The sequence below is a fragment of the Phascolarctos cinereus genome, unplaced genomic scaffold (genome assembly GCF_003287225.1).
Source record: "Phascolarctos cinereus isolate Bilbo 61053 unplaced genomic scaffold, phaCin_HiC Scaffold_4;HRSCAF=312, whole genome shotgun sequence".
Lineage (NCBI taxonomy): Eukaryota > Metazoa > Chordata > Mammalia > Diprotodontia > Phascolarctidae > Phascolarctos > Phascolarctos cinereus.
The window spans coordinates 465,906,306-465,933,801 of NW_027555847.1; the positions used below are offsets into that span (position 1 = coordinate 465,906,306).

Consider the following 27,496-nt stretch of genomic DNA (forward strand, 5'->3'; position numbering starts at 1 on the left):
GATAGAGCACAGGGCCTGGAGTCAGGAAGACCTGAGTTCAAATTTGACCTCAGATATTTCCTGGCTGTGTGAACCTGGGCAAGTCAATTAACCCTGCTTGCCTCAATTTCCTCAACCGGAAAATGAGCTGGAGAAAGAAATGACAAACCACTCCAGTATCTTTGCCAAGAAAACCACATATGGTCCATAAAGAGTTGGATACGACTGAAAAAATGACTTAACAACAACAAACTGAGCCTCAGAGAGTTTAAATGATTTTACCCAATGCTACACAGGTAGGAATTAGTGGAGCTAAGATTCAACCTCAGGTTCTTTGATTTCAACTCCAGGACTTTTTCCACTACATCATGGGTTTCAGTGTCTTAAGGTTAGCTAAGAATCAGGGGTCCCCAAGCCACTGGACGCTGTGGCTAATTATGGCCACAGCAATGTTACCATGCCTCCATGTCCTTGGGATTCTCCATGTGAGCTCAGGACAAGCTGTTTAACTTCTTTCCTCTCTGCCTCCATTTCCTGTTCTTTATAATGAGGTTCTAGCCCTAGGAATGCAGAATCACAGAACTTAGAGATGGAAGGGCCCCTTAGAGGTCAGGAGTCCCCTCTACAATGGCCTTGTCTGGGCTCATCCTGTCTGCACTAGTCTTCCAATGGCAGGGAGCTCATCAAGACAGTTCATTCTATTGCTGGATCAATATAATTGTAGGTAATTTCTTTACTGTGTTGAAGCAAAACATCTAGAGCTAAGTCAATTTTCTAAGTTCCTTCAGCCAAAATGTTTTGCATACAGCAGGTGCTTGGTGGTTGGTGGTGCTAGTTTTGCCTTCTGGAGCAATCATGAACATATCTAGTCTTTTGAATATGATATTAGGTCTCTTTTTCCTCATCTGTAAAATGAGGTTTAAATGATCTTTAAGGTCTATTTCATCTTTTAAGTTCCATTATTTGATAATGGGCTCCTAGGTGGCACAGTGGATAGAGTACCGGGCCTGAAGTCAGGAAGCCTCATCATCCTTCTGAGTTCAAATCTGGCCTCAAACACTAGCTGTGTGACCCTGGACAAGACACTTAACCCTGGTTGCCTTGGTTTCCTCGTCTGTAAAACAAGCTGGAGAAGGAAATGGCAAGCCACTCTAGTATCTTTGCCAAGAAAAACCCAAATGGGGTCACAGAGTCGGACATGACTGAACAATGACAAGGTCCTTTTCAACTCTAACATGTTCAACTCTACTATGTTTCTATGAATTTAACCTAGAGAAGAAATAACTAAAGGTTATTTGATATGAGAGCTGATTTAAATATTTGAAGTGTTATCAGAATTTGTTGTTGAGTTATTTCAGTCGTGTCTTATTCTTCGTGAGTCCATTTGGGGTTTTCTTGGCAAAGACACTGGAGTGGTTGGCCATTTCCTTCTTCAGCTCATTTTATAGATGAGGAAACTGAGGCAAACAGGGTTAAGTGACTTGCCTGGGGTCACACAGCTAATGTCTGAGGCCAGATTTGAAGTCAGGATGATGAGTCTTGACTCCAGGCCTGGTGCTCTATCCACTGCACCATCTGGCTGCCCCTGAAAGGGACCTTTGAAATCATCTAATTCAAATGCTAAATTTTTCAGGTGAGGAAATTAAGTCTCAGAAGAGACAGACAACTTGCCTAAGGTCACATAACTAGTGACAGAATTGTTCCTCATAAGAATGACAGTTTCTGGACCTCCTTTCAATTGCCTTTCCTGATGTATTCCAATTTGTCAATGTCTCTCTTAAAATATGGCACCCTGAACCAAATACAATACTCTAGGTGTGGTCTGACCACAGACCAGAGCGAGTAGGACTGTTACTAACATAAATTTGAATACTTTACCTCAATATATTCTAAGATTGTTAGCTTTTTAAGAAAATATGCCACAATATTGGCCCACATTAAGTTTTTGGTTGATTACCCTTCCCATATTTATTTATCAATGTTATTATAGATATTATATAATTATATAGTGCCTTATAATTTTTCATAGTATTTTCTTGTACTCTTATGGGAGACGTAGTACAAATACTATTTTCCCCTTTGTATATATTAGGAAGCTGAGTCTCAGAGAAAATTAAATGATTTCCCCAAGTTCATATGGTGTTAAGGTAGTAGAACAAGGACTAAAATCCAGATTGTCTGATTCTAAGTGTAGCACTCTTTTCTTCTATATCTGAAGGTCTTTCACGTGAATTGCTATTGAGTTTGGTTTCACCCATCTTGTATTCTCAGCATGCTGGTTTGGGTCCCATGTTCCAGCCTTAAATCCTGAGATGTTGTCAAGATAAATGGATTGAAATTGTCTCCCACCACTATTATTTTCAGGATCCTATTTTGGTGATCCTAAGTAACAAACCATTCTGCAGCAAAAAATCAAAAAAGCATTGTTTAAGACAATTTAGTCTTCAGAAGGAAAAATTTTACCAATTAGAAACCCTAATGAGAGACAGGAGGAATGGTATCAGAAAATAATGAGAAATCCTAAAATTATCTCTATGCAGGTTCTGTAACATGGTCATACATCTGTCTTCCCACACCCATCTGACCAGGGCCCCACTTCCATCTTGGCCCTACTGCTGTCAATCCAGAGTCAGACTGGGTGAAAGAGAAAAGAAGGGATGAGTTCCTGAAAATGATCCTCAAAAATCAATCATCAAGAGAGGCCACAGGCCATAGGGTCAGATAAGAGACTAAAGAAATGGAACCGACAGCTTAATTCTTCCCTTTGTGACTGAAAAGAGAGGAAAATGTCACAAGGTCTAAAAAATGTTAACACATTTTTGACTGTCTCTGCTCTCCCTGATTTTTGCAAGCCAAATGGCCATTATAAAATGCTGGTGGCTAACAGGGGCATCAGTTAACTGTACACTGATTAACAGAACCTGACTACCTTTCTATCTCCTCCTGGAGTGTGGAGTAATCATGGAGAGTAGCCCATGAGTATCTCTGGTTCTTCTCTTTCTGCTCCTTAGCCTGACCCTCCTTTTGCTTGGGGCTTTGAACCAATGATGTGGCAGAGTAGTGCTGGTCTGTCTGTCCTGTATGGAAATGCCCTTCCCTATATAAATACACACGAGATCTGTATTCATGATACCCTAATCCTACTGAGTCATGGGGAAAGTAGAGGCTGATCTTATTTCTCAGATACTGTTGAATTATACTGATAATACTGAGCTGCTGATATTCTAATTAACAGATACTGTTAATATGTGCATGTTTTCATCTTCAGAGAGATATACTAAGCAACTAGGCCTTTTCTTCCGCAGTTGCTAAAGCTCTCTCTTCATTTAAAGACCATCTTAGATGATGAGTCAGTTCTGCCGAACTAGACTCAGAATTAATTGCTGTTTTATAGTAATGTTTATTTATATTGGTAATGCTAGTTCCTAAAAAAAACAAGAGATAGCTTCTGGCACATTGGGTGGTTCCTGTACAGAAAATCTGTATAGAAAATCTATGGGAAAACAGGGGCAAGAATCACAAAGATCAAGCAGATACAGAGGTATTTCAGTCTGTGGCAGTAGACAGAATGACTACGTCAATGAAATCAGGGGCCTTTAAAGTATCAGAGTAATCTATCCATCCTCCATTCAGCTGTCAAAGTGATTTTCCTAAAGGGTAGGTCAGACCATGTCATTTCCTCTCTCCCCCTGAATAAACTGCAGTGGCTCCTTATCACCTCCAGGATCAAATAGAAAACATAATCTGCCCTCTTGCCTTTGAGTCTTTTTACACCTCACTCTTTCTGCCCCATGTACTCTTTGATCTAATGATATTGGCCTCATTGTTCCTCAAACAAGACATTCCGTTTCCTGATTCTGGGCTTTTTCTCCGGCCATCCCCCACACCTGGGATGCTCTCCCTCTTCATCTCTACCTCCTGGCTTCCCTGGCATCCTTCAAGTCCCAGTTAAAATCCCACCTTCTACTGGAAACCTTTCTCAGTCCCTCTTAATTCTAATGCCTTCCCTCTGTTGATTATTTCCAATTTGTCTTGGATATAGCTTTTTTGCATATAGTTGTTTGCATGTTGTCTCTTCCATTAGCCTGTGAGCTCCTTGAGAACAGGGACTGTCTTTTGCCTTTCTTTGTATCTCCAGTGAGTAGCAAATGCTTGGTACATAGTAATCACTTAATAAATGCTTATTGATCTATAGATTGGCTGAAAACATGAAGTATCATAGAGGCATTAGAAATACTGTTTACTGCTCACATTTCAGCTTTTTTGCTCTGGTTCCTAAAGTATATCTCTTTTTGTTTGGATTAGTTCTCCATGGTGGAACACAACCGGGGAGGAATACTGATAAACAATCACTTGTCTGCAAGGATAGACATATTAAAAAATCAAAGGATTGCCTTGTGAGCTGAATAAAGTCAACTGTCTGCTTTCCTCTGTCTCCTTGGTGCTGTACTAGAAACCAGACCCTTCATATATTATTGATTTAGACTACATTTCGTTTCAGATTCAATGGAGTAGTACATTGGAAGTGTCTAGTTGTTTCATTAAGTTATAGAAAAGAGGAATATCCCTGTAAGGACACAGGTACTATTCAGTCATCGTCAAAAGATTCCACACAAAAAACTATATCTGGATGGGTGTCTATTGAACTAAAAAATGTAATCATACTCATTTTAAATTCCTTAAGGAGAATGTATTTTTCATGAATTCTTTCTCTTTGGTCTTTCTAATCCTAGCAATCCAATGCAAAATTAAAGTCTTTATCATTTATTCATACATACTCAGTTATCCAGAAGCCATCTAGCGAAAATAAAATGTTGTAGTGCAAAATCGCCTCTTCCTATACTGGAACATAATTTTGTTTCGCTGGAACATAAAAGCTATTTCAAAATACTTAAGGTCTTCTCTTAACAACCTGCCATCTGTGTTGCCATGCTATTAATGAATTCTATGCCTTGATGATATAATTGATGATGCTAGTGCTCACTTCCAAACCAGATCACACCAGTCTGTCTCCAGAGGATATTATAATTGGAAGAAGGCATAGTGCCCTGAGAATGAGCTGCTTCTGCTTAAATCATAATTTTTAAGCCTTGGATAGTAGAATAGTTGTCACTTCGGAGGCACTAATGAGAAAACAGAAGTTTTCTTACAAAACAAAAGAATCCATTTATTCAATCTACCTGAAAATTAAAAAAAAGCCCAAACTCAGTCTCCCTTGACAGATTCCTTTCAGAACTTAAAAGAAAAAAAAAAAAGATTGGGGGAGGGGAGAAATAATGAGTAAAACACTTCTAGCTCACTTTTAAAGACTAAAGTAACTTTTCCTTTTATGTAGTTACCCCTAGAAGAACCAGACCCCTCACTCTTGGGGCCTTTCCCAGGACAGAAAGCCACACTTGGTTTCATCTGTCTCCATATTTTCCACTGAACAAAATCCCCACATTTAAATAACACTGCATCTCACAGCTAAGATCAGATTAAAAACTGTTAATTATTTGTTTAAAAAATTATAACCTCACCATCAAACAGCACTACCTCTATGTTTTCTGGAAACACTTAATTTTTCCAGAATTGCATAAGCACTCAGGTAAACAGACTGCAAAGCCAAACACACTAAGGTGTCAACAGGGACCCACAGTACCTGTTCCTAAAACCACTGATGGAGAGCCTTAAACCGGGAGTCCAGTCTGTCACCTCCAAGTGGGAACGTGTTGCTGAGTTTTATGCTGGTGTAGAAATAACTGTGCCAAAGAAATGTGGGACAAGGATGATGGAAGAAACACTTTCCATACCTGTCGTTCAGTTTCAGAGCAAATGGCTGCTCTTTTCCATCCTTTCTGTGCAGGGTTAAGCAGGTCAATGGAGTCAGGTTACTTTTCATTTGTTACCCTAGCAGCCAATTGGTTATCCCTCTGGAAAACCTAAGAAAGCATGAATAAAACATGCAAGACTGTAAGGGTTGCTATTACAGGACAGCCAGTGACACCAAACTGTACATCATTTCCACTTTTTATGAATGTTCACCCGTTGTTCTACATAGGGCCTGCTGCTAATGGTTATAGAGGTGCCCAGATTTTCTCCATCAGTGTTTTCAAACACCAAAATATTTTATGTTGTTTAGTCTGAAAAGTAGGGGTTCTATCCCCCACTTTGACGTAAGGCTTCTTTCATTTTAAAATATACATTTACCTGTTTTCAAAACAAAACCTAAACAGTTTCTGCAGGTGCACAGGATTTGGAAATAGAAAACCTCGACTCAGACCTCACTTCACCAACACTGCACTCACAATAAAACCTTGGACAAATCACTTCACTTATCAGGACCTTGTTTTCCTCACCTGGAAAATAAGCGCATCGGACCAGATAATCTCGAAGGGCCCTTGGAGCCTTAGATTCTATGATCCAAATGGAAGCCTAAACACTGTATCATGAGAGATTATCCTGCCACGCCTGAATGATGTCCTCTGTCGATGTGGTCTGGCTGCAGAGGCAGCAGAGGGTCCATACAGTTGCAAACCAGGGTGCCAAAGCCACCAGGAGGCACCAGGTTGGTTTTTTCTCCTCTGTTTGTAAGAAGATAACAGAAGCAGAAGACACTGTTTCCAGCAGATAGGATCATACATTTGGAGCTGGTAGAGATCTTGTGGGTAATCTAATTCAACCCCTTAATTACCAAACTGAGGATCAAAGAGTTTAAGTGATTAGCCCCAGGTCATACACAAATAGGAAGTAGAGCCAGGAGAGCTCTGATTCCCAGGTCTTCTGATTCCATGTCTACCTCTCTCCACTACAAACAGATGAGTGTATGTATTTCTGTTCAGTAAATTTAGTAAATAGTAAATCTATGTGTAAATCAATCCTATTTTTAAAATACACAAAGGGAGCTGGTTATTTGAAGGATTCTACAATGAATCCTTCACCCCCCCCTTCTTTTTTCTTTTTCTTCTGCAATAAATCCAATAAAGCAAATTGTTGTTGTTGTTGAATAATGTCCAACTTTGCGTGACCCCATGGAACATAGCTGGCCAATACTGTCTATGGGGTTTTCTTGGCCAAGATACTGAAGCTATTTGCCATTTCCCTCTCCGGCTCATTTTACAGATGAGGAAACTGAGGCAAACAGGGTAAGTCCAGGGTCACACAACTAGTAAGTGTCTGAGGCCACATTTGAACTCAGGTCTTCCTGACTCCAGGCCCAGCACTCTGTCCACTGAGCCACCTAGCTACTTCACAAAGCAAATAGCCATTCCATAATTTGTCTGCTTTGGAAATTCAGGATTATACTTAACTACTTGTTTCCAAGCCTCAGGATAGGGTCTTCATTCTTTCAGAGAAGAGGTCAATTAAGATCTGTTTCTAAATTCCTAAATTCTGCTTTAAGATAAAGCCATTGCTTTGGGTACCAATGAGCTCATTCGGCTGTTACTGTCATAGTATTGCTAAAATCAGTTGTATATTAAAATCATTATGAAAAGTATCTCATGCTCTTTTGGGGCATTGAGCTACGGTGCATTACAAAGGCAGGGGAAAATGCAACTTCTGTTCTGAGGACTTTACAATTTAAACAGGATGCGAAATTGATACATTTACTCCAATACACAAATGGTTCTAAGATCTCATTGATGTAGGAATTCTCTCCAATGATGCAGATTATAAGCCATTCATGACTACCGACTTGTGTAACTATTAAACCCACCCAATGTACAAGAGGTGATGGTCTGTTTTATTTCTCTTAGCACCATGTGGACACCAACAACATACAAAGACTATCCATTCCTTGCATGTGGCCAGCCCGATCTTTTTTTAAAAAAAAATTAACTTATTTTTAGTTTTTAACACTCACTTCCATAAGCTTTTGAGTTTTAACTCCCCCCTCCCCCCTCCCCAAGATGGCATGTGATCTATTATAGACTCTACATATACATTCATATTAAACATATTTTCATATTAGTCATGACATAAAGAAGAATTAGAACTAATGGGAGGAATCATGAGAATGAAGAAACAAAACAAAACAACAAAAGGAGAGCGAATAGTATGCTTCAATCTACATTCCAGACTCCATAGTTCTTTCTCTGGATGTGGACAGCATTTTCCATCATGAGTCTTTTGGAGTTGTCTTAGATCCTTGCATTGCTGAGAAGAGCCAAGTCTATGAAAGTTAGTCATTGCACAATGGGGCTGTTACTGTGTACAGTGTTCTCCTGGTTCATACAAGTCTTTCCAGGTTCTTCTGAAGTCTGCCTGCTCATCATTTCTTATAGCACAATAGTATTCCATTATATTCATATACCACAACTTGTTCAGCCATTCCCCAATTGATGAGCATCCTCTCAATTTCCAATTCTTGGCCACCACAAAAAGAGCTGCTATAAATATGTTTATACATGTAGATCCTTTCCCCATTTGTATGATCTCTTTGGAATGTAGACCTAGAAGTCCTATTGCTGGGTTAAAGGGTATGCATAGTTTTTTGCAGCCCCTTCATCGCAGTTCCAAATTGCTCTCCAGAATGGTTGGATCAGTTCACAACTCCACCAACAATGCATTAGTAATCCAATTTTCCCACATGTTCTTCAACATTTGTCATTGCCCTGTTTTGTCATGTTAGTCAATCTGATAGTTGTGATGTGTCACCTCAGAGTTGTTTTGATTTGCATTTCTCTAATCAATATTGATTTAGAGAATTTTTTATGACTATGGTTTTAATTTCTTTATCTGAAAATTGCCTGTTCATATCCTCTGACCATTTATCAATTGCAGCCCAATCCTTTTTTCATCGATACATTTCTTTGGTGATATATCCATAATTTTTTGTAATTTGTTGGAGCCCACTGGTGTCCACTGCGGCCTTTAGGGTTATTCTCAATTTTGGTTCATTGGAAACTGTGTTGTTCTACGACTCACAGCCATATGACAGCACTTGAAGAATGTTGGTATTAAGATGACAGATTTTTGTGTCAAGAAAGCTTATGGACATTTCCATAACTTTGCTGTTCACCAAAGGCAATGTAGCTCATTTTCCTGTTCAATTCTGAACCCAACTTACATCTATTTGCAATATCTGTGCAAGATATATATTGGTGGATGAGTTGTATGGATGTCCATCCAACTTTATATCATAGCCTCTGTGATAGTCATCCTTTATCCACTGGGTTTTTCCTGAATAAAGAGTTAGGCCAAATACTTTAGAATGATTATGATTATCCATTTAGGAGGCTCTGCAATGTTCCAGTGCTTAATGCAACCTCAACACAAGCTAGTCCATAAATAAGAGGATCTGGAGAAGCTCTTCGTCCATCTATAGGTAACCCCTCCTTAACTTGGACTCTGTGTTGGATTTCATCCCTGAAAGTGATTTAAAAAAACCTTTGGCAATCTTTAAAAAAATGCTTCCATTGATATTAATGAACAGAGTGTCACTGCACATGGTTAACTCTGTTGCTATGTTTTTCCAGGTACTTTGTATAATTTTGACATATCCATGAAAGACAACTTTTTGGAGGAAAACTATTAAGATAGTGTTTTGTTCTCCTGAATCAAATGCATTTTTTAAAATAAACAAAAAATAAATACAGTATATTTTTGCATTCTTTTCATTTTAAGTCAAATGTGTGATGTATAGCTATATTATACTGTGGAATGTCACTTGTGAAAGCCTGCTTGTTCCTATGGAACATTTTCACCAAGGATGCCCTTAATGTGTGTGTAAATCATTCTCAAAAAATTTATAAATATGCATAAAGACGTAAATGATTTAGAACTCTGTGCAGATATTCTTATATGTTACAGTGAAACACACAGTTGCCATGCTGGAAGAAGATGTGATCATAACAGAATTATTAGTATCATTATAGATTGCTGGCCTTGAAGTCAGGAAGACCTGAGTTCAGATCCTGCCTCAGACACTTACCTACTTATGTGACCTTGAGGCAGATCACTTAACCTCTGAATCTCTACTTACTTATCCAAAAAATGGTAATAATAGTACCTACCTCACAAGGTTGTTTTGGGGATCAAATGAAAGTATATATGTAAAGCACTATATTAATGCTAGCTATTGTTATACTTTCTATTTAATTAAGGAAAGTTTCCTAGAAAAGGTATTTTTAAAGTAAATTCCTAGAAGAAAATGCGCATGACAGTTATTATTATTATTATTATGGTTAAGTGCCTATCTGCCTCAGCTTAGAAGTCTGCTCACAATGTAGCATCTGTCATCACCCCTCTCTGTCCACCATCTGCACTGACCCAGCAAACCAGAAGGGCAAATTTAGCTGTTTCAGAATGTCATTGTACTAACAGGAAGCCAACAAGCCACTGGCAAGTCAGATAACAGAAACATTTTTTTGAATCTAGTCAACTTTGCATTCTGGGATTCCTTTAATAAGGTTGACTTATAGATGCCTTTCATTTTAACTGTGAATAATCTTTCTTCTAATGAAAAACTCTACATAATCAGACTTATATTTGAATGTTAAACCTTCCATCTCCTCTAGAACCTTGAGTAAGGAGTGGGGGGTGGGGAGAACTGGCCAATAAAGGCTCAGTCCTTCGAACATGCTAACTATGCTTTGCTTGGCATTAACCTCCATGGATGAAGGCTTGGTAAACTTATTTCTGGACAGATATATGGTTGGAGAGGCCCTTTCCTCACTTCAGAACATAAGCAGGTATCCTGACTATTTTTCCTGTCTGCTTACTGGGTGGTGATTAAATATTTTAATTATTTGAAGGACTTGCATCAATTACATCTATTGACACAATAATTTTTTTATAATTTTACCATAATTTCCCCCATCTGTGCATAGGTACTTTAAATACAAATAATTACAAGCAGATTTAAAAATTTTACTTTGAAATAAAAGTTTTCACTTTACTATCTCTAGTATATGCAAATTCACCAATTGGAACAGGTTGGCCCTACCAGGTATTCTTAATTCTGGTCCTTCAAATGACTAGGAAACTGAATATATATATAGAAAAGGTATAAATTAACAGAACTCTCTTTTCTGGTAGCCATCAAGGCAAGAACTGCTGTAAGCAGTGGGGCAAAGGGACAGCTCGTGTGTGGAAAGAGCCCCTTCCAATACACAGGCCCAGAAACAAGGTCACCAAACATTTATGAGACCGGGCAGCCTATACTACACACGCTCTAAGGACTGGATCTCCTCATTGGCTAGTTCCTCCTGCACTCCCACCCCTCCACACTTACGAGCAAGATGGTGGAGATATGGAGGCGAGAGCACTGGCCTTAGAGTCAAAAAGACCTGGGTGACCTTGAGAAACAGTTTAATCGCTCTAAATCTCAATAACCTGGTCTGTAAAATGGACATTATGCCTGTACTACCTGATGCATGGCGTCATGGTGAGAGTCAGATGAACTAATCATTCTGCTAATTGTGGAGCGCTATGTAAAAATCAGATTTTATCATTATAAATAAAAGAGCCAAACAAAACAAGTAGATTTTAAATAATCCTATGGTAGCAGGGTATCTGTCAGTTCAACTAATGGACTTCTCATTCAGAAAAAAAGAAAATATAATAAGCCTATTCCATTAAAATAAACAAAACAAAACAAAACAATTTGTCACACGCTAAGTGATCCCTGAGTTAGGTAAGACACATCTTTGAGCTATATTTTGGGGGTTCTGAATCAAATATATAATTTTTTTTCCATTTGCGATAACAACTGCCTAGTTCCCTTATTTCCAGGTGTGTAGTCTTTCTCATTTTATTGCCTTTTTCCTCATCAAGGGGAGCCACCTGAGATTTACTACACCATTAGAGATCACCTCCTTGCATCAGTTCTTTATCTCCAAAGTAACTCTCCTCTTCCCAGATGAGAAAGTGATATTGTACCCTTTCCTTAAAGTTTGTGCAAAGAAAGCTCTCCTCTGGGCTTAATTTGAGGATGTACAGAATTATACACTTACATGTTGCTCTACTTGATGGATGAAACTGTATAGGTCCCTTCCTGGACTAATGACATTGTTTGTAGGTTCAGTCAACTTGTATGTCGATCTAGGCCATGAAAACTCTGCACCCTTCCTTCCTATGGGGATGCTACCAGATACTCTTATCAATGGCCAAAACACTATAAAAAAGGAGAAAATCTTCCACCTATGTGATCCTTCTTGGCTGACAAAGTCCCAGTCTGGTTTTTAATTTTTTTAATTTAAATTTTTATTTAATTTTAACTTTTCAAATGCATTTTGTGAATATGTGATAGGAAATGACTGGTTAATTCAAGAGGCAATTTCTCTGACTTGTTTTTAAAAAAAAAAGAATTTATTTCATTCATTCAGCAAATATTTATTGAGTTCTTCCTATGTTCTAGGCACTATGTTAATTCTGTTTTAATACAAAGAGGAATAACGCACAGTTCTTGCCTTTAAGGAGTTTATTTGGATCTTGTAGATGAGAGAAGATATAGGGATAGGAACTAGACCTGTGATTTCATTGGTTATAAGAGCTTCCAGAAAGGAACTTCCTTTTTCTGTAATTTACAATCTTAGTCAATTGCCTAGCCCTAGAACACTGAGGTTAAGTGACTTGCACAAGGTCACACAGTCAGAAGGTATCAGAGATTGAGAAGTCAAGTCCTTCCAGCTCCGACGCCATGTCTCTGTCCCCTATGCAATGTTTCATCTTAAGAAAGAGCATACCCATAAATTAGTACAAGGTAAAATGTTATGAGTATATGAGAGAAACAAAGTGATATAGGATCATAGATTTAGAGCTAGGTGGGAACTTGGAAGTCTTCAAGTCCAACAATAATAATAGTAGTGGCTAACATTTATATATAACTTACTATGTGCTAGACATTATGCTAAGCACTTTACAATTATCATCTCATTTGATCCTCGAAACAAATCTTAGGGAGTAGATGCTATTATCCTCATTTTTGTTGTTGTTCAGTCATTTTTCAGTTGTGTCCAACTCTTCATGACCCTCCTTGGGGTTTTCTTGGCAAAGATACAGAAGTAGTTTACCATTTCCTTCTCCAGCTCATTTCACAGGTGAGGAAACTGAGGCAGAGAGGCTTAAGTGACTTGCCCAGTCTGAGGCCAGATTTGAACTCATGAAGATGGGCCTTCCTGACTCCAGGCCCAGCACTCTAGCCACTGTACCATCTAGCTGCCGCCACTATACTATACCACTCTCTTATAAGGGTTCAGATTAGGGTGAGATCACTTCTGCCTGGAACATGGGAGGAATCAGGGAAGGCTTCAGAAAGGAAGTGGCATTGGAATTGGGCCTCAAAGAATGGGCAGGGTTTCAGCACACAGGGGTGAAAGAGAGGGGTATTCCAGACAAATTGAGCTATGGAATCAATGGTATGAAAAGTGTCCAGGGGCAGCTAGGTGGCACAGTGGATAGAGCATCGGCCCTCGAGTCAGGAGGACCTGAGTTCAAATCCAGTCTCAGACCAGACTTGACACTTACTTGCTGTGTGACCCTGCACAAGTCACTTAACCCCAATTGCCTTGCCCCCCCAAAAAAAATTAGAAAAAAAGGAAAATGTCCAGAAAACAGGTAGTCTGGTCTGGCTGGAATATAAGGTACATCAGCAATTCTCAATGTATGGTCCAGGGACCTTTTCAGAAGGTCCTTGAGGTCAGAATTATTTTCATAATAATAAGATTTTTTAATAAGGTAAATATTGATAGCTATAATTCACTTAAAAGCTCTTGGGGGAGCATCTTTAATAATTTTTAAGAGTGTAAAGGGGTCCTGAGACCAAAAAGTTTGAGAATTGCTGAGGTCCATTAGAGGTCATAGTATAAGACATGGCGGGGGGGGGGGCAGGTAAAGGTCAGACTCTGGAAGTCTCCAGTGGGAAGATTACAAGCTCAGATGTCATTCACTTGGCAGCAAGTTACTGCAGGAAGTATTGTGATCTAGGGAGTGATATGATCAAAGCCCTAAGTTAGGAAGATAAACTTATTAGTGGATCGGAGGGAGAAAATCACTAGAGTTGAAGAAACATTTTAGAGGCTGTTGTTTCCAAGCCAGTGGTAATGAGGTACTAGATGAGTGTGGGAGCTGTGGGAGGAGAAAGGCAGACGCAGGAAGAAGATGCTGGGGAAGTTGAACTGACAAGATTTGTTGACTAATTGGATGTGGGAGATGGGTAGGAGTAAAAGATGACTCAAAATATTCAGGCCTGGGTGACTGGGAACAGGCTGCTTGGGCCAACTATCCCTGATAGAGGGGAGTAGTTGCCTCCTTAGCTGAAGGCAAGGAAGTGTGGCCAATCTCTATGGTGCTTCTTTCCACTAAGCTCCTCCAGGTGGGATCTGAGGAGGGGAGGGAGGTGTGGGAAGGGGTCTACTTGGAGCACAAGATGAAAACTAAAAATCAAGTTAGCCTGGGAGAAGCATCCCTGGGATGAAGAGTGTGAAGGAGACGAATCGGGGACTGAAGCCATACAACCCACAGGCTGCACGTTGTAAGTGGAAGATGGCATTTTACCATCAAGAGCTGAAGAATTTGTTTCAGGACATTGTTATAGTGAGCCAGGGCAGCTAGGTGGCATAGTGGATGGAGCACTGGGCCTGGAGTCAAGAAGACCTGAATTCAAATCCCTCAGACACTTACTAGCTGTGTGACCCTGGGCAAGTCACTTAACCCTGTTTGCCTCAGTTTCTTCATCTGTAAAATGAGCTGGAGGAGGTAATGGCAAACTACTCCAGTATCTTTGCCAAGGAAACCCCAAATGGGGTCACAAAGAATCAGACACAACTAAAAAATGACTAAATGTATATTTAAGGGAGTCATGGCCAAGAAGTGATATTTTGGTTTGGAAAATAACAGGAGTGGGGAGTGGCAATAGATTAACACACTGAGGGAGTTGACTTGATTATCATTACAGAACTGGAAGAGGAGGTGGGCAAGGTTCAACCACTGATGAGATGGCCTGGGAATGGAATGAGCCCAGGCCTAGATGTAGGTGCCTGAGGCAACCACCTATCAGCATAATGGAGCTGCAGGTATAAAAGGTATTCTCTGGGTATGAAAGGGTTAATGTCCTTTAAACCCGATGAAACAACTTTTATATAGTTCCCAAAAGTCTGGACTAGCTTGTGTTAAACTTCCCCACTACTGACCTCCATTTATCAATTTTAGTTCTTACTTATCTGTTCATACCTTCCCCAGCGCTTAGCACAGTGCCTGGCACACAGCAGGCACTTAATATTTCTTGACTTTATTTCTGCCACAACCTAGAACTGCTTTTGAAACATCATTTATATCTCTCTCTTTACATCTGATGGCCCTAGTTATACCAAAGATAACGACAGGGTAGAAAAGAGGGTTGTGAGCTAGGCACCAAAATCATTTTAATAAAGTAGTGGGTGTTCTGGAGAAAATAGGAATGAAAAAAGGGGGTTTTCAAAAGAGGAGCAACCATTAAGTAATGCTGGTGGGTCATATTTGGAAAGAGATGGCAGCAGAGAACAAAGGTAGAACAACAATGACTTATTCTGTGTTTATACAACAACCTATTGTTACAAAGCAGTTTCTTCACAGTAGCTTTGTGAGACATGTAATATTATCCCAGTTTGGCAAAAGAGGAAATAGCTTCAGAGAGACTGATATGATTCAATCATGGTCTCAGAGCTAGTAAGCATCTTTGAGGTCTGAATCAAACCCAGGTTTCCTGACTGTAAGTCTGGTAACATTTTTACCACACTATGGCACACTCTCCCAGTTAGTAGAGGAAAATGACTGAAAGAGTGGTCTCTGTTTATGAGGGAAATATTTTATTCAATTTCAGTTGAGCAATGGGGTAGAAAGAGCATTTGGAGGAAAAGTCAAAGAAGTAGGAGAATTTGCTTACACTGAAATGGACATTCATTCTGTTGGGCAGATGTATGTCTGAATGGTGAATGAATGAAATATGATACTATTTCTATTTCCATTCTATTTCTAAGTGAATTTCTAAAACTTTATTTAAAAGTGACTAATTTTACTGATCAGAGTATGACACATTTTATTTCAGCATTTAACATACATTTAATGAGCACCTATAAAAGCAAAAGTAGTCCCTTGCCCTCAAGGAGCTTACATTCTACCATAGATTATACAATCGTAGATTTGGAGTTGGAAAGAACCTTAGATGTCATCTAGCAGTCCAACGTCCTTGAGTCAGATGAGGAAACTGAGACCCAGAAAGGTTAAGTGACTTAGCCAATGTCACACAAATAGTAATTAGCAAAGTCTCCAAATCCAGCCTTCTTTCCACAGCACCACATAGCCCTGATACATTCAGAGATAATGGATAATTCAGAGAGAATGGATGCAATCTAATGAAGGCCTTTGAAGGTCAGTCGTGAGAACTTGCAGAAAATTATGGCAAAATTTGGTTGTCTAGAGAAGTTCATCAGTATTATACGTCAGTTTCATGACAGCATGTTTGCCCAGGTTCTGGATAATGGACAATGCTTTCAAGCTTTCCCAGTCACCTGCTTACTCCCCTGCTTTTTAGCATGATGCTTTTAGTAATGTCATCAAACGCCTTCAATGAAGACAAAAATGGCATCAAGGTCAGCTACTGAACTGATGATAAATTATTTAACTTGAAAAGGCTGCAGTGTGCCTCACTCACAACCCTCTTTTCTACCCTGCCATTATCTTTGGTATAACTAGGGCCATCAGATGTAAAGAGAGAGATATAAATGATGTTTCAAAAGCAGTTCTAGGTTGTGGCAGAAATAAAGTCAAGAAATATTAAGTGCCTACTGTGTGCCAGGCACTCTGCTAAGCACTGGGGAAGGTAATGAATGGATAAAGTGGAGGGAGAGTTGGTGTGAGATTTTTTGTTTGCAGAGGATTGTGCACTCAGTGCAGCTTCTGAGGCTGAGATGCAACAAAGTATGGATTGATTCTCTGCTGCTTGTGCTAATTCTGGCGTAACAATCAACTCCAAGAAAACACAGGTTCTCCACCAGCCAGCACCTCACCATCCATAGGTAGAACCATCAGTTGCATCAAATGGAGAAATGTCGAATGCTGTGGATAAGTTCACTTACTTTGGCAGTATACCTTCCAGGTACATAGGTGAAGAGACTGATGTATGAATTGCCAGAGGTAGCTCAGTGTTTGGGAGGCTTGAAAAAAAAAAGTGTGGGAGAGACAGAGGTATTAGGCTGCCTACCTAGTTGAAGGTCTACCGAGCTGTTGTGCTGACCTCATTGCTGTATGCCTGTGAAACCTGGACAGTCTACCAGCACCGTGCCAGGAAACTGAATCACTTCCACTTCAACTGTCTTAGGAAGAGTCTGAAGATCACCTGGCAAGATAAGGTACCAGACACTGAGGTTCTTTCTTGGGCTGAACTGCAAAGCATTCAGACTGTACTGAAGAGAACACAACTCTGATGGGCTGGCCACATTATTGCAGTGACAAAAGTAAATTTGCCTAACAGACGATTTTAAGGAGCACTGACACAAAGCAAGAGGTCACGTGGAAGTCAGAAGAAGCAATAGCAGGACGCCCTTGAGGTCTTCCTAAAGAACTCTGGAATCAATTGTGAGACACAGGCCTGCCCAACATGGTGTGCCGCATCCAAAAAAGCTGCTGTACTCTACACGAGCAGAGCAGAATTGTAGAAGCTCAAAAGAAATGTGAGATGCACAGTTTGGACATCTCCACTCCATATGTTCATGTGGACTATTTGTCCCTGACCTGCGGTAGAGCAAGCTCGTATTATTCCTCAGTCGGACACACTGTGCCTTGACTCCAACATCGTGATGTCGTTTGGGTCCTCTTCAGAACCAAGGACAACAGCCAACCAACCAACCAAACGTTAAGTACTCACTGTGCGCCATGCACTGAGCTCAGTGTTGAAGACACAAAAAGATGCAAAAGACAGTCCCGACCTTCAAGGAGCTTTCCATCTAACGGGAGAGCTTTCGATCCAACATGCAAGCAAATGCATGCGAAGTGAGCTATACACAGGATAAACAAGAAATCGTTAAAAGAGGGAAGACACTGGAATTACAAGGGGTTAGGGAAGTCTTCCTGTGGAAGGTGGGATTTTGGTTGGGATTTAAAGGAGGCCAGGGAGGTCACTAGTTGGAGTGGAATAGGGAGAGTGTTCCAGATGTGGGGTACGATCAGAGAGAATGCTCAGAGCTGAGAGATGGAGTGTCTTGTTCATGGGATGAAGAGGAGGCCAGTGTTATTGGATCAAAGAGTACCTGTCCAGGCATAATATAAGTTCTTTACTTGTCTCCCCAAGGGGAACCCACGTAGCATTCTCCCATTGAACTGTAACTTCTATATATCCAATTTTATTTCCAGTGAGAATGTTACTACTGATATAACTGAGCTTCTCCAGTATGTGAACTCATTGTTTTTGGACAAGGACTCACATTTGTAGTATCAGTGGTTAAATTGGTAATAATGGGTTTGTTTGGGTTTTTTTGCAATATTTTCCAGAACATTATTCTTTTTCTACAACTGTAGATTATAGAAACTCTGATTACAGAAACTGGAGAAACAAAACAAAATAAAAACAAACAAAAAAACTGAGTTTAGAATCAGAGGAGTGGGTTAGAATCCCAGCTCTGCTGTATTCTAATGTTATGACCTTGAATATATCATTAGAATAAAACCCTATTTGAATTTAAGTTCCTTGAAGCGGGGACTGTCTTGCTTCTGTATCTGTATACCCAGCTCCTGGCACATAGCACTTTGTAAATGCATTCACCTCCAAAATGGTTAGTAACTTCTTTTTCTTCAGACTAGCTTGCTTTGATTTATCTGGGTACACATTGAGGCCACTGGGTCTGTGGAGAGAATGCTGGATTTGGGGTCTGTACTACTCACTACTTGAGTGCTGGCTATTGTCCAGGGCTTTCTGAGAACTCTGGCTATTTCATTAGAACAAAAAAGCAAACTGCTTTAATCAACACAAACTTCACTTTCTTACCAAGCAGGCTTGCATGGCCACCAATGACCACCAAGGGCAATGCTAGGGCTGGTTTTGTCTTCCTTTGTATGCCTGGCAATTAACACAGCTCCTAAAGCAGAGCAAGTGCTTAATCAATGTTTATTGACTGACTGACCAGCTTTGAATATAAACCTATTTGCAAAACACGATGGAAGAGGAGGATGAAAGATTGCCTAACAAATCAGAGAAAATCAATGGAGGGGAAAATAAATCTGCATAAAGTTTAGCATAAAGCCGAACAACGCTTGCTCATAAGGGCATTTATAGATGAAATTAGAGGAACAAACGGATGAAATGTGGAACAAATCTGTCAACATTTCCATATCAAATATTTCACATCATTTGGTGCAAGTGAAATTTGCATTCACCACATCTGAATTCTAATGCCTTTATCCATCGTGCTCATATAACATATGAGGAAGTGGAAGTAGCACTAATAAAGAAGACAGGAAGAATTGTTTAATTACCCAGAAGTGTTACAGAAGAAATCTATGCTGGAAGTGTGGCAAATTTGAATGCTTTGAAGGACAGATTTTCAATGTATCTGGAAAAGGGGAATGTAATGAGCCACTAGAAAAAAAAGATCATGCTAGATATTTTTTTACCAAAATATGGTGAGCGAGAGGACATCATTAACCAACTATCTGTACACATACTTTCTCATCTTTATAAAAATCTTTATGAGAATAAATATAAGATTCCTTGATGAAATATGAGAAGCAATAAGCAGACTTTAGTGAATGATTTTTATAGGAGGTCACATTTCTATACTCATACAAATGCTTGTTTGTTGTTGTTTTTTTAAGTATTTGGTTTGGTCGGACAAAAAAAGTCTTAAACTTCTCCTCTAATAAAGTGTCTCCCATGTATAATTTAAGATAATGTAAGATTTCTTGATGGGTACAACCGCAGAGATAAATTTGTTCAGTAATATTCTGATTATCAATATCAAGGGAAGCATAAAACAGGGGGACATGCTCACCAAGGGTATTCACCAATGACGTAGGGGATGTCCAAATGAAAGTGGGGTTCCATGTAGATGGTAGAATCTTCCAGATGGTCTAATTTGCAGGTGCCTTTATGCTAACTACATCAAGCCCCCAAGTGTGATTGGGTCTCTTTTAATGAATATTCAAAGGAGATCAACTTAACAATCCAAACAGGAAGAACCAAATAGATGGAGATAATATATTGCTCCAACTATGCCAAGCAGTTCAATGAACAGCCCTTTGAGTTAGTCTATCAGCATATATATTTTGGACAAGCGCTGCAATGGACAAAGGGATATTGATCAGCACTTTTCATAAGCTCAAGCTCTCCCAAATCTTTTAATTCCAACCTTGTAATGACATCATATGGTAGTAAATAATGGAATACTATAATATTAGTTTCATAAAAGCCTAGAATTTCAGTTAGCAGACACCCCCCAAGTCTTCTAGTACAACACATAACTGAACAGGAATCTTCTATACAACATTGCAGGCAAGTGGTCATGAAGCCTCCGTCTAAAGACCTCTAGTAATGGTCTGCAGTCTGCCAAAGATATTTAAGTGTATCGACTGGTTAGGAGAGAACTGAGAGAGTCAGGAAATCTTTAAAAGACAAGGACAGCTTTCAGGCCATCTCATTTTATAAAGATCTCAGGACCTAGCCAAGAAGACTGTTAGACAACACAATGAAGATTGTGTCATGGACCAAAGGAACTTCCAGGGCCCAGGTTTGGGATGGGCAGTATAGCTGAAGAGTGGCATGCTGAAATCGCCTTGCGCCATTCAGTCAGGCCTGACAGAATCTTCTCGGAGGGCGATGCATTGAGGAAGAGGCACTCTCCCAATGATTGCCACCACCCAGCCCCTGCCATTTTAGAAGTAACAATTTATGTGGTTGAAGTTTTCTTCCAGCTCTCCCCAATCTGTCCTTTGTCCACACTCACAATGTCCCCCTTAAGTTCAGGCCTCTTGACTGGACTGCTATTGTAGCTGCTTCCTGACTGGCTTTACTGGCTTCAGATTATCTTCTCTAATCTGTATTACATTTTTTGTTGTGCAGTCATTTTTTAGTCATGTCTGACTCTTTGTGACCCCATTTAGGGTTTTCTTGGCAAAGATACTGGTTTGCCATTTCCTTTTCCAGCTCATTTTACAGATGAGGAAACTGAGGCAAACAGGGTTAAGTGACTTGCCCAGAGTCATACAACTAGTAAATGTCTAAGGTCATATTTGAACTCTGGTCTTCCCAACTCCAGGCCTGGCACTCCATCCTCTGTGCCACCTAGCTGCTCCAATCTATATTACATAGACTGCCTCAAATGCCTTTTTCTTACTCAGTAGAACCCTACTTCTTACTACATCCCATCTAAACCATTACTTTCAAGGTCCTCAACAAATCAAGCCCCACAATCTTATCCAACCTCATTCCTCCTTTATTCTGCATCAGACTCTCTATTCCAGCTCCACTATCCTGAAATCTTGCCTGTCCTTCAAAACCCAGCTCAAGGTCCATCTCATCTTTGAAGCTTTCTCTGACTAATCAGACTGTAATTCACCTTCATTTCCTCTGAAATCCTACAAACTTTACTGTTTGTGCCAAGTTTAAAACTTAATTATCTGCAATCATATTTTAGAAAGTCACTGCCCTAGAGTATTGAGAGGTAAAATTACTTGCCTAGGTCACATAGTATGTATCAGTACTCCAGAAAACTCTCTGTGACCATAAACTTCAGAGATAAACTTCTCTGCATTGGTAGAGGGAATTTCTTCAATCAGAGGTCCCCTGAGCCAACGCACTCACGGGTCTAGACCCGCTCCCAACCTTTATGACATCAAACACTGGGCTGAGAGCTGGAGAATGTGGTCAACCATCGCATAGGATGAAGGAATCTTCACCTCTAGGGGGAGCACACATAGCAATGAGATGCATCATGAATCCACTGCAAATTCGAAGAATAAATTATCATAAATATCATAATAGTAAACAATGACTAAAAGGCTTATGTCTAAGGAGCTTTAAAGCATACTGTAACATTATTATTAATGTTTATTACAACCTTTTAAAATTGATAAGTTCTGACGTTTCCCCATTTTACAACTGCAAAGAAGAAATAGGTTTATGTGGGTTAGCAGCAGAGAGTGATAAACAAGAATTCTAAACTAATCATTATCAAATGAAATAATGTATATTAAGTGCTTCAAAAACCTTAAAGCACCATGAGCACCAGCTGTTATTATTATATATGTAATAACTGCCATTAGCAAAATTCTATAACAGTACACATCAAAATTGTTTCAAAAATTGATCTTAAACTAGATTTCAGTCTTGGAACAGGACAGATTGACTATTCTGTATGGTCTTACTGCTCTCTGGTGGTCAAAAACATTTATTTTAAACTCGGGATTTTGTTTGTAATTTTTCTGACCATGAAGCACCCTTCAATTCAGTTTCAACCCATTAAATTCAACAAACATTTATTATGCTCCAAGATCTTGTGTGAGTCAATGGGGATAAAAAGATGAAAAATTACATGGTGCTTGCCCCCTGGATTTCCTTGTCCCTAATGTTTTGACCCAAATCTGAGGCTATGAGGGTAAAGATATTCTTGGTGTAGAGACTGCTGAGTGAAGTGAGCAGAGCCAGAAGAACGTTGTACATAGTAACAGCCACTTTGTGCAATCACTAACTTGGATAGACTTAGCCCTTCTCAGCAATGCAAGAATCTAAGACATCTCCTAAAGTCTCAGGATGGAAAATGCTATCCATATCCAAAGAAAGAACTATGGAGTTTGAGTGCAGATCAAAGCATACCATTTGCTATTTTTTTCCTTCTGTTTGTTTTGTTTCCTCTTTCTTGTGGTTCCTCCTATTGGTTCTAATTCTTCTTTACAACATGACTAATGTGAAAATATGTTTAACAGGAATGTATATGTATAGCCTATGTCAGATTGCATGCCATCTTGGGAAAGGAGGAGAGGAGGGAAGGGGAGAAAAATTTAAAACTCAAAAGCTTATGGAAGTGATTGTTGATAAATGAAAATAAATTAATAAAAAAATTTTAAAAAGATATTCTTGGGAAAATTCAGTTTGGGTAGTTTCTGGAAACAGGACCATAATTTTTTGTACATTCATATGGAAGTGAAGCTTTATATGTTGTTAAAAGGTTGGCCATATATGGTTTAAATTACATCTTTTAAAATCCTTTCTCCATACTTCTCGCTGAATTGGGAGCCTGAAAATAGAACCTTCTGAGGCTGCCAATTTAACTGGTCAATAGCTGGGCCAAGAATTCCCTAAGAGCTATGGATTACAAGGAACCAGTCAAGTCTTTTCCCTATGGATCAATTTATAAATATTTATAAGGCAATGTATTAGATACTGTGGGGAGCACTTAGTAGGCAAGGACACCATAACCAGGAAAATTATTTTACTAAGACATAGCTCATCCATCATCCTCTGCGTGTGCTGACCCCCGCATGTCTCCCAAATGTAGGAAACTCCCAGTTTGTGGTGGTGGAGAACTACATTCATGCAGAATTTGGGTGTGAAGTTCAATTAGACAATTTTTAAGTCCTTCCAACCTGAGTTTCTGTGATTCTAAGAAGTATAAGGTCCCTGAAATGACTTACGATCTGCTTAGGAAGACAACATGTACTTAAAAAGATACTGAGGCATAGAAGGTAGTACATAAGTGGCTGAATGAGTGATACCACTTGAATGAGAGAGTGCCTTCCTTGCTAACAGTCATGTTTTGAAGTTCTTTATTCAGAGGTGAATAGGTTGAAAGCTGGTTTTTGTTTTTTCCCATAGAGAATACAACTATATCTCATCTCTATGGCCCTCAATGGTTCAGGGAACCAATGTCCTGCTGTATTCCCTTTGCTTCTCCCACCCCCTCTCCATGCACAAATGCCCATCTCTGCCCCCAAATGGTTTTGTTCAGATGAAAATATTCCTAGTTACTTATTTCTGTAATGCTAAAGCCTCACAAGACATTATGGAATAGGGGTGGCTGAGGTGATTCTAGAGTTTTGTTTACAGAAGTATCAGGGTTTTTAGCTAAAAATAAAATGTTCTTTAACAAAACAAAGTCGTAGGCTGTTAGAGTTGGGAAGGAAGCTATTCCAATGCCTGAACTATTACAATAGCCTCTGAATTGGTGTCCCTGCCTCAAATCTCTTCTCTTTCCAATCCATCCCCTACACAGCTGCCATATTGATATCCTAAATTATAGATCTCACCTTGTCACTCTCGCACTCAAGAAGTTTTGATAGCTCCCTATTGTCTCTAGAATAAAAGATGAATTCCTCATGTTCCTCAGGCTTTTAACACCCTTCACAATCTGTCTCCAACTTCTTTTTCCAAATTGATTCCATAATTAGTCCCCTTCATACACTCTATATTCTAGCCAAACTATTCTACTTGATGCCTCTCATGTACCACAGCTCATCTCCCACCTCCATGCCCTTGCTTGGGCTGTCCAACAGGCCTGTAATGCTCTCCCCTCCTCACTTCTGCTCCATAGAATCTCTAGCTTCTTCAAAAATGGCTTAGGGACCATTCCTTGTAGGTTACCTTTTGCAGTTCCTGTAGGTATCCGTGGTCTCTCCCAACCTTCTCCCAAATATTTTTTATTTACTTGGTATATGTTTTGGATATGTTATTCTCAGTCCATGTTTGCCCCAGGAGGATAGAGGCTCCTGGGAGAAGACAAGAACTGCTTTTTTATTTTGTCTTTGTATCCCTACATCCTAGCATAGTTCATAATAGAAAATGCTTACTAAATGCTTGTTGCATTGAATTGAATTTTACAAGTGAGGAATTGAGTCTCAGAGTGATGGAGTGTATTGCCCAAGATCCAATGACTAGTTAGTTAGTGGCCGAACCAGGCCTGGGACCCAGAATTCCTACCTAGCCCCGGGGCTAGTGCTCTTTCCATTATAACTCACTGCCAAGAATCCTGACTCAAATTATGTAAAACAAAATGGTCATCATGGTGCCTAAGAGACTCAAAGTACTTTTCATTTAATAATAGCACCTTATATTTGTGCAGCACTTTACAGTTTATAAAATATTGCCATATACCGTGAATTACTTCATTCTTCATAATAACCCTATAAATTAGGTGTTCTTATACCTTGAATTACTTCATTCCTCATAATAACTCTGTAGATTAGGTGTTCTTTTTCTCATTTTATGGATATATATATATACACTATATTTTATATATTGTTTATAAGTGTAAAATTATATATACATATACATATAATAATGTGGGGATTGGACAAGATCATTTCAGTTGTCCCTTTCCATTTAATAAAGCTTACAAATCACAGAACCAACATGAGAACCAAGATTTTCTGGCTCTGAATCCCATAATATTTCCACTAAACTATGCTTTGCTGTTGTTCAGTTGTTTCAGTTGTGTCCAACTCTTTGTGACCCTATTTGTAATTTTCTTGGCAAAGAAGATCCTGAAGTAGTTTGCCGTTTCCTTTTCATCTCATTTTACAGATAAGGAAACTGAGGCAAATAGGGTTAAGTGAGTTGCCCAGGGTCACATGGCTAGGAAGCGCCTGAGAATGGATTTGAACTCAGGTCTTCCTGATTTCAGGCCCAATGCTGCAAAACAGAATTCAGAAGACTAAATTACTAAGAAAGTAATTCCAAAGTCAAAATGGAAAGACACTGTTGCTGGAGCCAGAGGACCTAGTTTAAAAAATCCTGCTTCTGCCACCACGACTGTGATCTTGGGAAAGCCGTTTAATTTCTTTGGGTCTCATTTTCCTTCTCTAGAAAAAGAGGAGGCTGGCTAAGAGGGCCTCTGAATTTCCTTCAAGCTCCAGTTCCATGATCCCATGATCTGATGCTTCATATGCCTGTTATCACTGCTCCCCTCCAGGAGCTAGCCCTAGATCAAATGGGGAGATCACTGGCCCAAGGTCACTGAACTCCTTAGTGATAGAACCTGGTCTAAAAAGCCTGAGTGTCCTGACTCTTTTTAGTTCAATGCTCATTGTACTGCACAAGGCAAGTTCTTTTATCACTTATTCCAGGCTCGGCCTCTAGGGTGTGCTGTTTTCCTAGTAATGGGTCTGACTTCAGAAGACTTGGTAAAACATTGCTTTCTGCTCTGGGATAGAGACATAGTGGACTAGAGATGTAGATATTTTCAGTCACCAGCAATGAGTTGATTTGTTTGGCTTGACTACAATTATTTATTACAAGAGAGTTCCGTGATGGGTTGGGGAGGAGTCAGTGGGATGTGATTGTGATGTTTTTAAAAAAAGGACATTTATTACAAATTTGTACTATCACCTCTGTATTTCTGCCCCCAACACCAAAGCAGCTGCATTTATGACTCTTCGTATGAATTAAAGAGCAGCAGAAAACAACTATGGAAAAAGGAGACCATCAAGGCTTGATGCATTGCTGATTTTTTTTTTGAGATTTTAAAAATCCCCTATTTGAACATTTTACTCTTTTTTTTTTCCTTGAGCCTTAGGTCAGAGTCAGACCAAGACCCCTAAGCTTACTGGAGTTGGGAAAGGATAGGAAATATGTCAGGGGAAAACCTATCTCACTGACAGCCAGTCAGGGGGCCTTGATTTGGAAAATTCCCCCAGTGTAGCTAAAACTAATGTTAGCAAACATAGGTGTGTCTAGAGGCAATCTGATGTGAATCCCCTCCAGCTGTTGGATGAACTGGTTTTGTGGTAAACAAATTATATGAACCAAAGTTCACATCCTCCCCCTAATAACCCCATGAAAAGAAGCTGCACAGTACTCTTAGCCCTTCCTGGGATTTGGTTGTGATTCATATTAACTTGAGTTTTTAAAAACCAAATGTAAAAAATTCCTTTCTGGATTCCTCATGTTGACTAACATGTAGGGAAAGCTTACTCATTGTCAGTTCCTAAAGGTTCCCCGTACCTCCTTTCACTTGTCCATTTTTCCCTTCAGTATGGGACTCTGCTGAGATCACCAAGCCTATTCTGCTGATAAAATCAGAGATGTTTTTTCTCCCTGGGAAGATAGAGAATGAAGGAAGGGAAAGCAAGTAAGGCTAAGAGGGTGCATATGTAAATTTAGCTTGGAGATTGAAACTCACTTGCCCTCTCTCGTTTAGTTTGTATAGGCTTTAATTTGTCAAAAGAAGCTTGCCACCCACGGAATTCCCCTGCTCTAGTCTCTACAGTGTCTAGAAATGAAGTGTTCATGAAGTACTTTTTATATTAGCAGATATTCCTTTCGCATTTCACAAAGACCTGTGATTTTGTTTCAACTAATGTGAACCCAGGTCTTCTGACTCTAAGTCCGGTATGCTATCGACTACACCAAGACTGCCTCTCGTGTAAAGATAGCGACATACAAAAAGGATGGATAGACAGCTCCTGGAACTAAAATGCACATGGAAAATCACAGATTTAGGACTTGAGACTGCACAGGCCATCCACTTCTACCTATGATTGAATAGGAATCTCAGTTACAAACCTCCCCAAAGTGGTTATCCTCCCTTTACTTGAGAACCCCTAGTGAAAGAGAGCGCACTATATCCCAAACTAG

The 27,496-nt window shown here is 39.6% G+C and overlaps 1 protein-coding gene across 6 annotated transcripts in view; it reads right to left on the bottom strand.

The window, feature by feature from the left end:
• Nucleotides 1-27,496, bottom strand: part of DNAJC5B (DnaJ heat shock protein family (Hsp40) member C5 beta) — a 116,417-nt gene that overhangs the window by 50,026 nt on the left and 38,895 nt on the right. For 2 of the 6 annotated variants that reach the window (XM_021002129.2, XM_078153384.1), the window contains exons 2-3: nt 26,864-26,956; nt 5,772-5,900 (exon numbers count right to left, since the gene is read on the bottom strand). The exons of 1 other annotated variant lie outside the window; for it this stretch is intronic. In XM_021002129.2, coding sequence (XP_020857788.1) covers nt 5,772-5,860 — 89 coding nt within the window. In that variant the 5' untranslated portion in view covers nt 5,861-5,900; nt 26,864-26,956. The remainder of the gene's footprint in view (nt 1-5,771; nt 5,901-26,863; nt 26,957-27,496) is intronic. 3 more of the 6 variants (XM_021002128.2, XM_078153383.1, XM_021002125.2) reach the window with 2 other exon arrangements.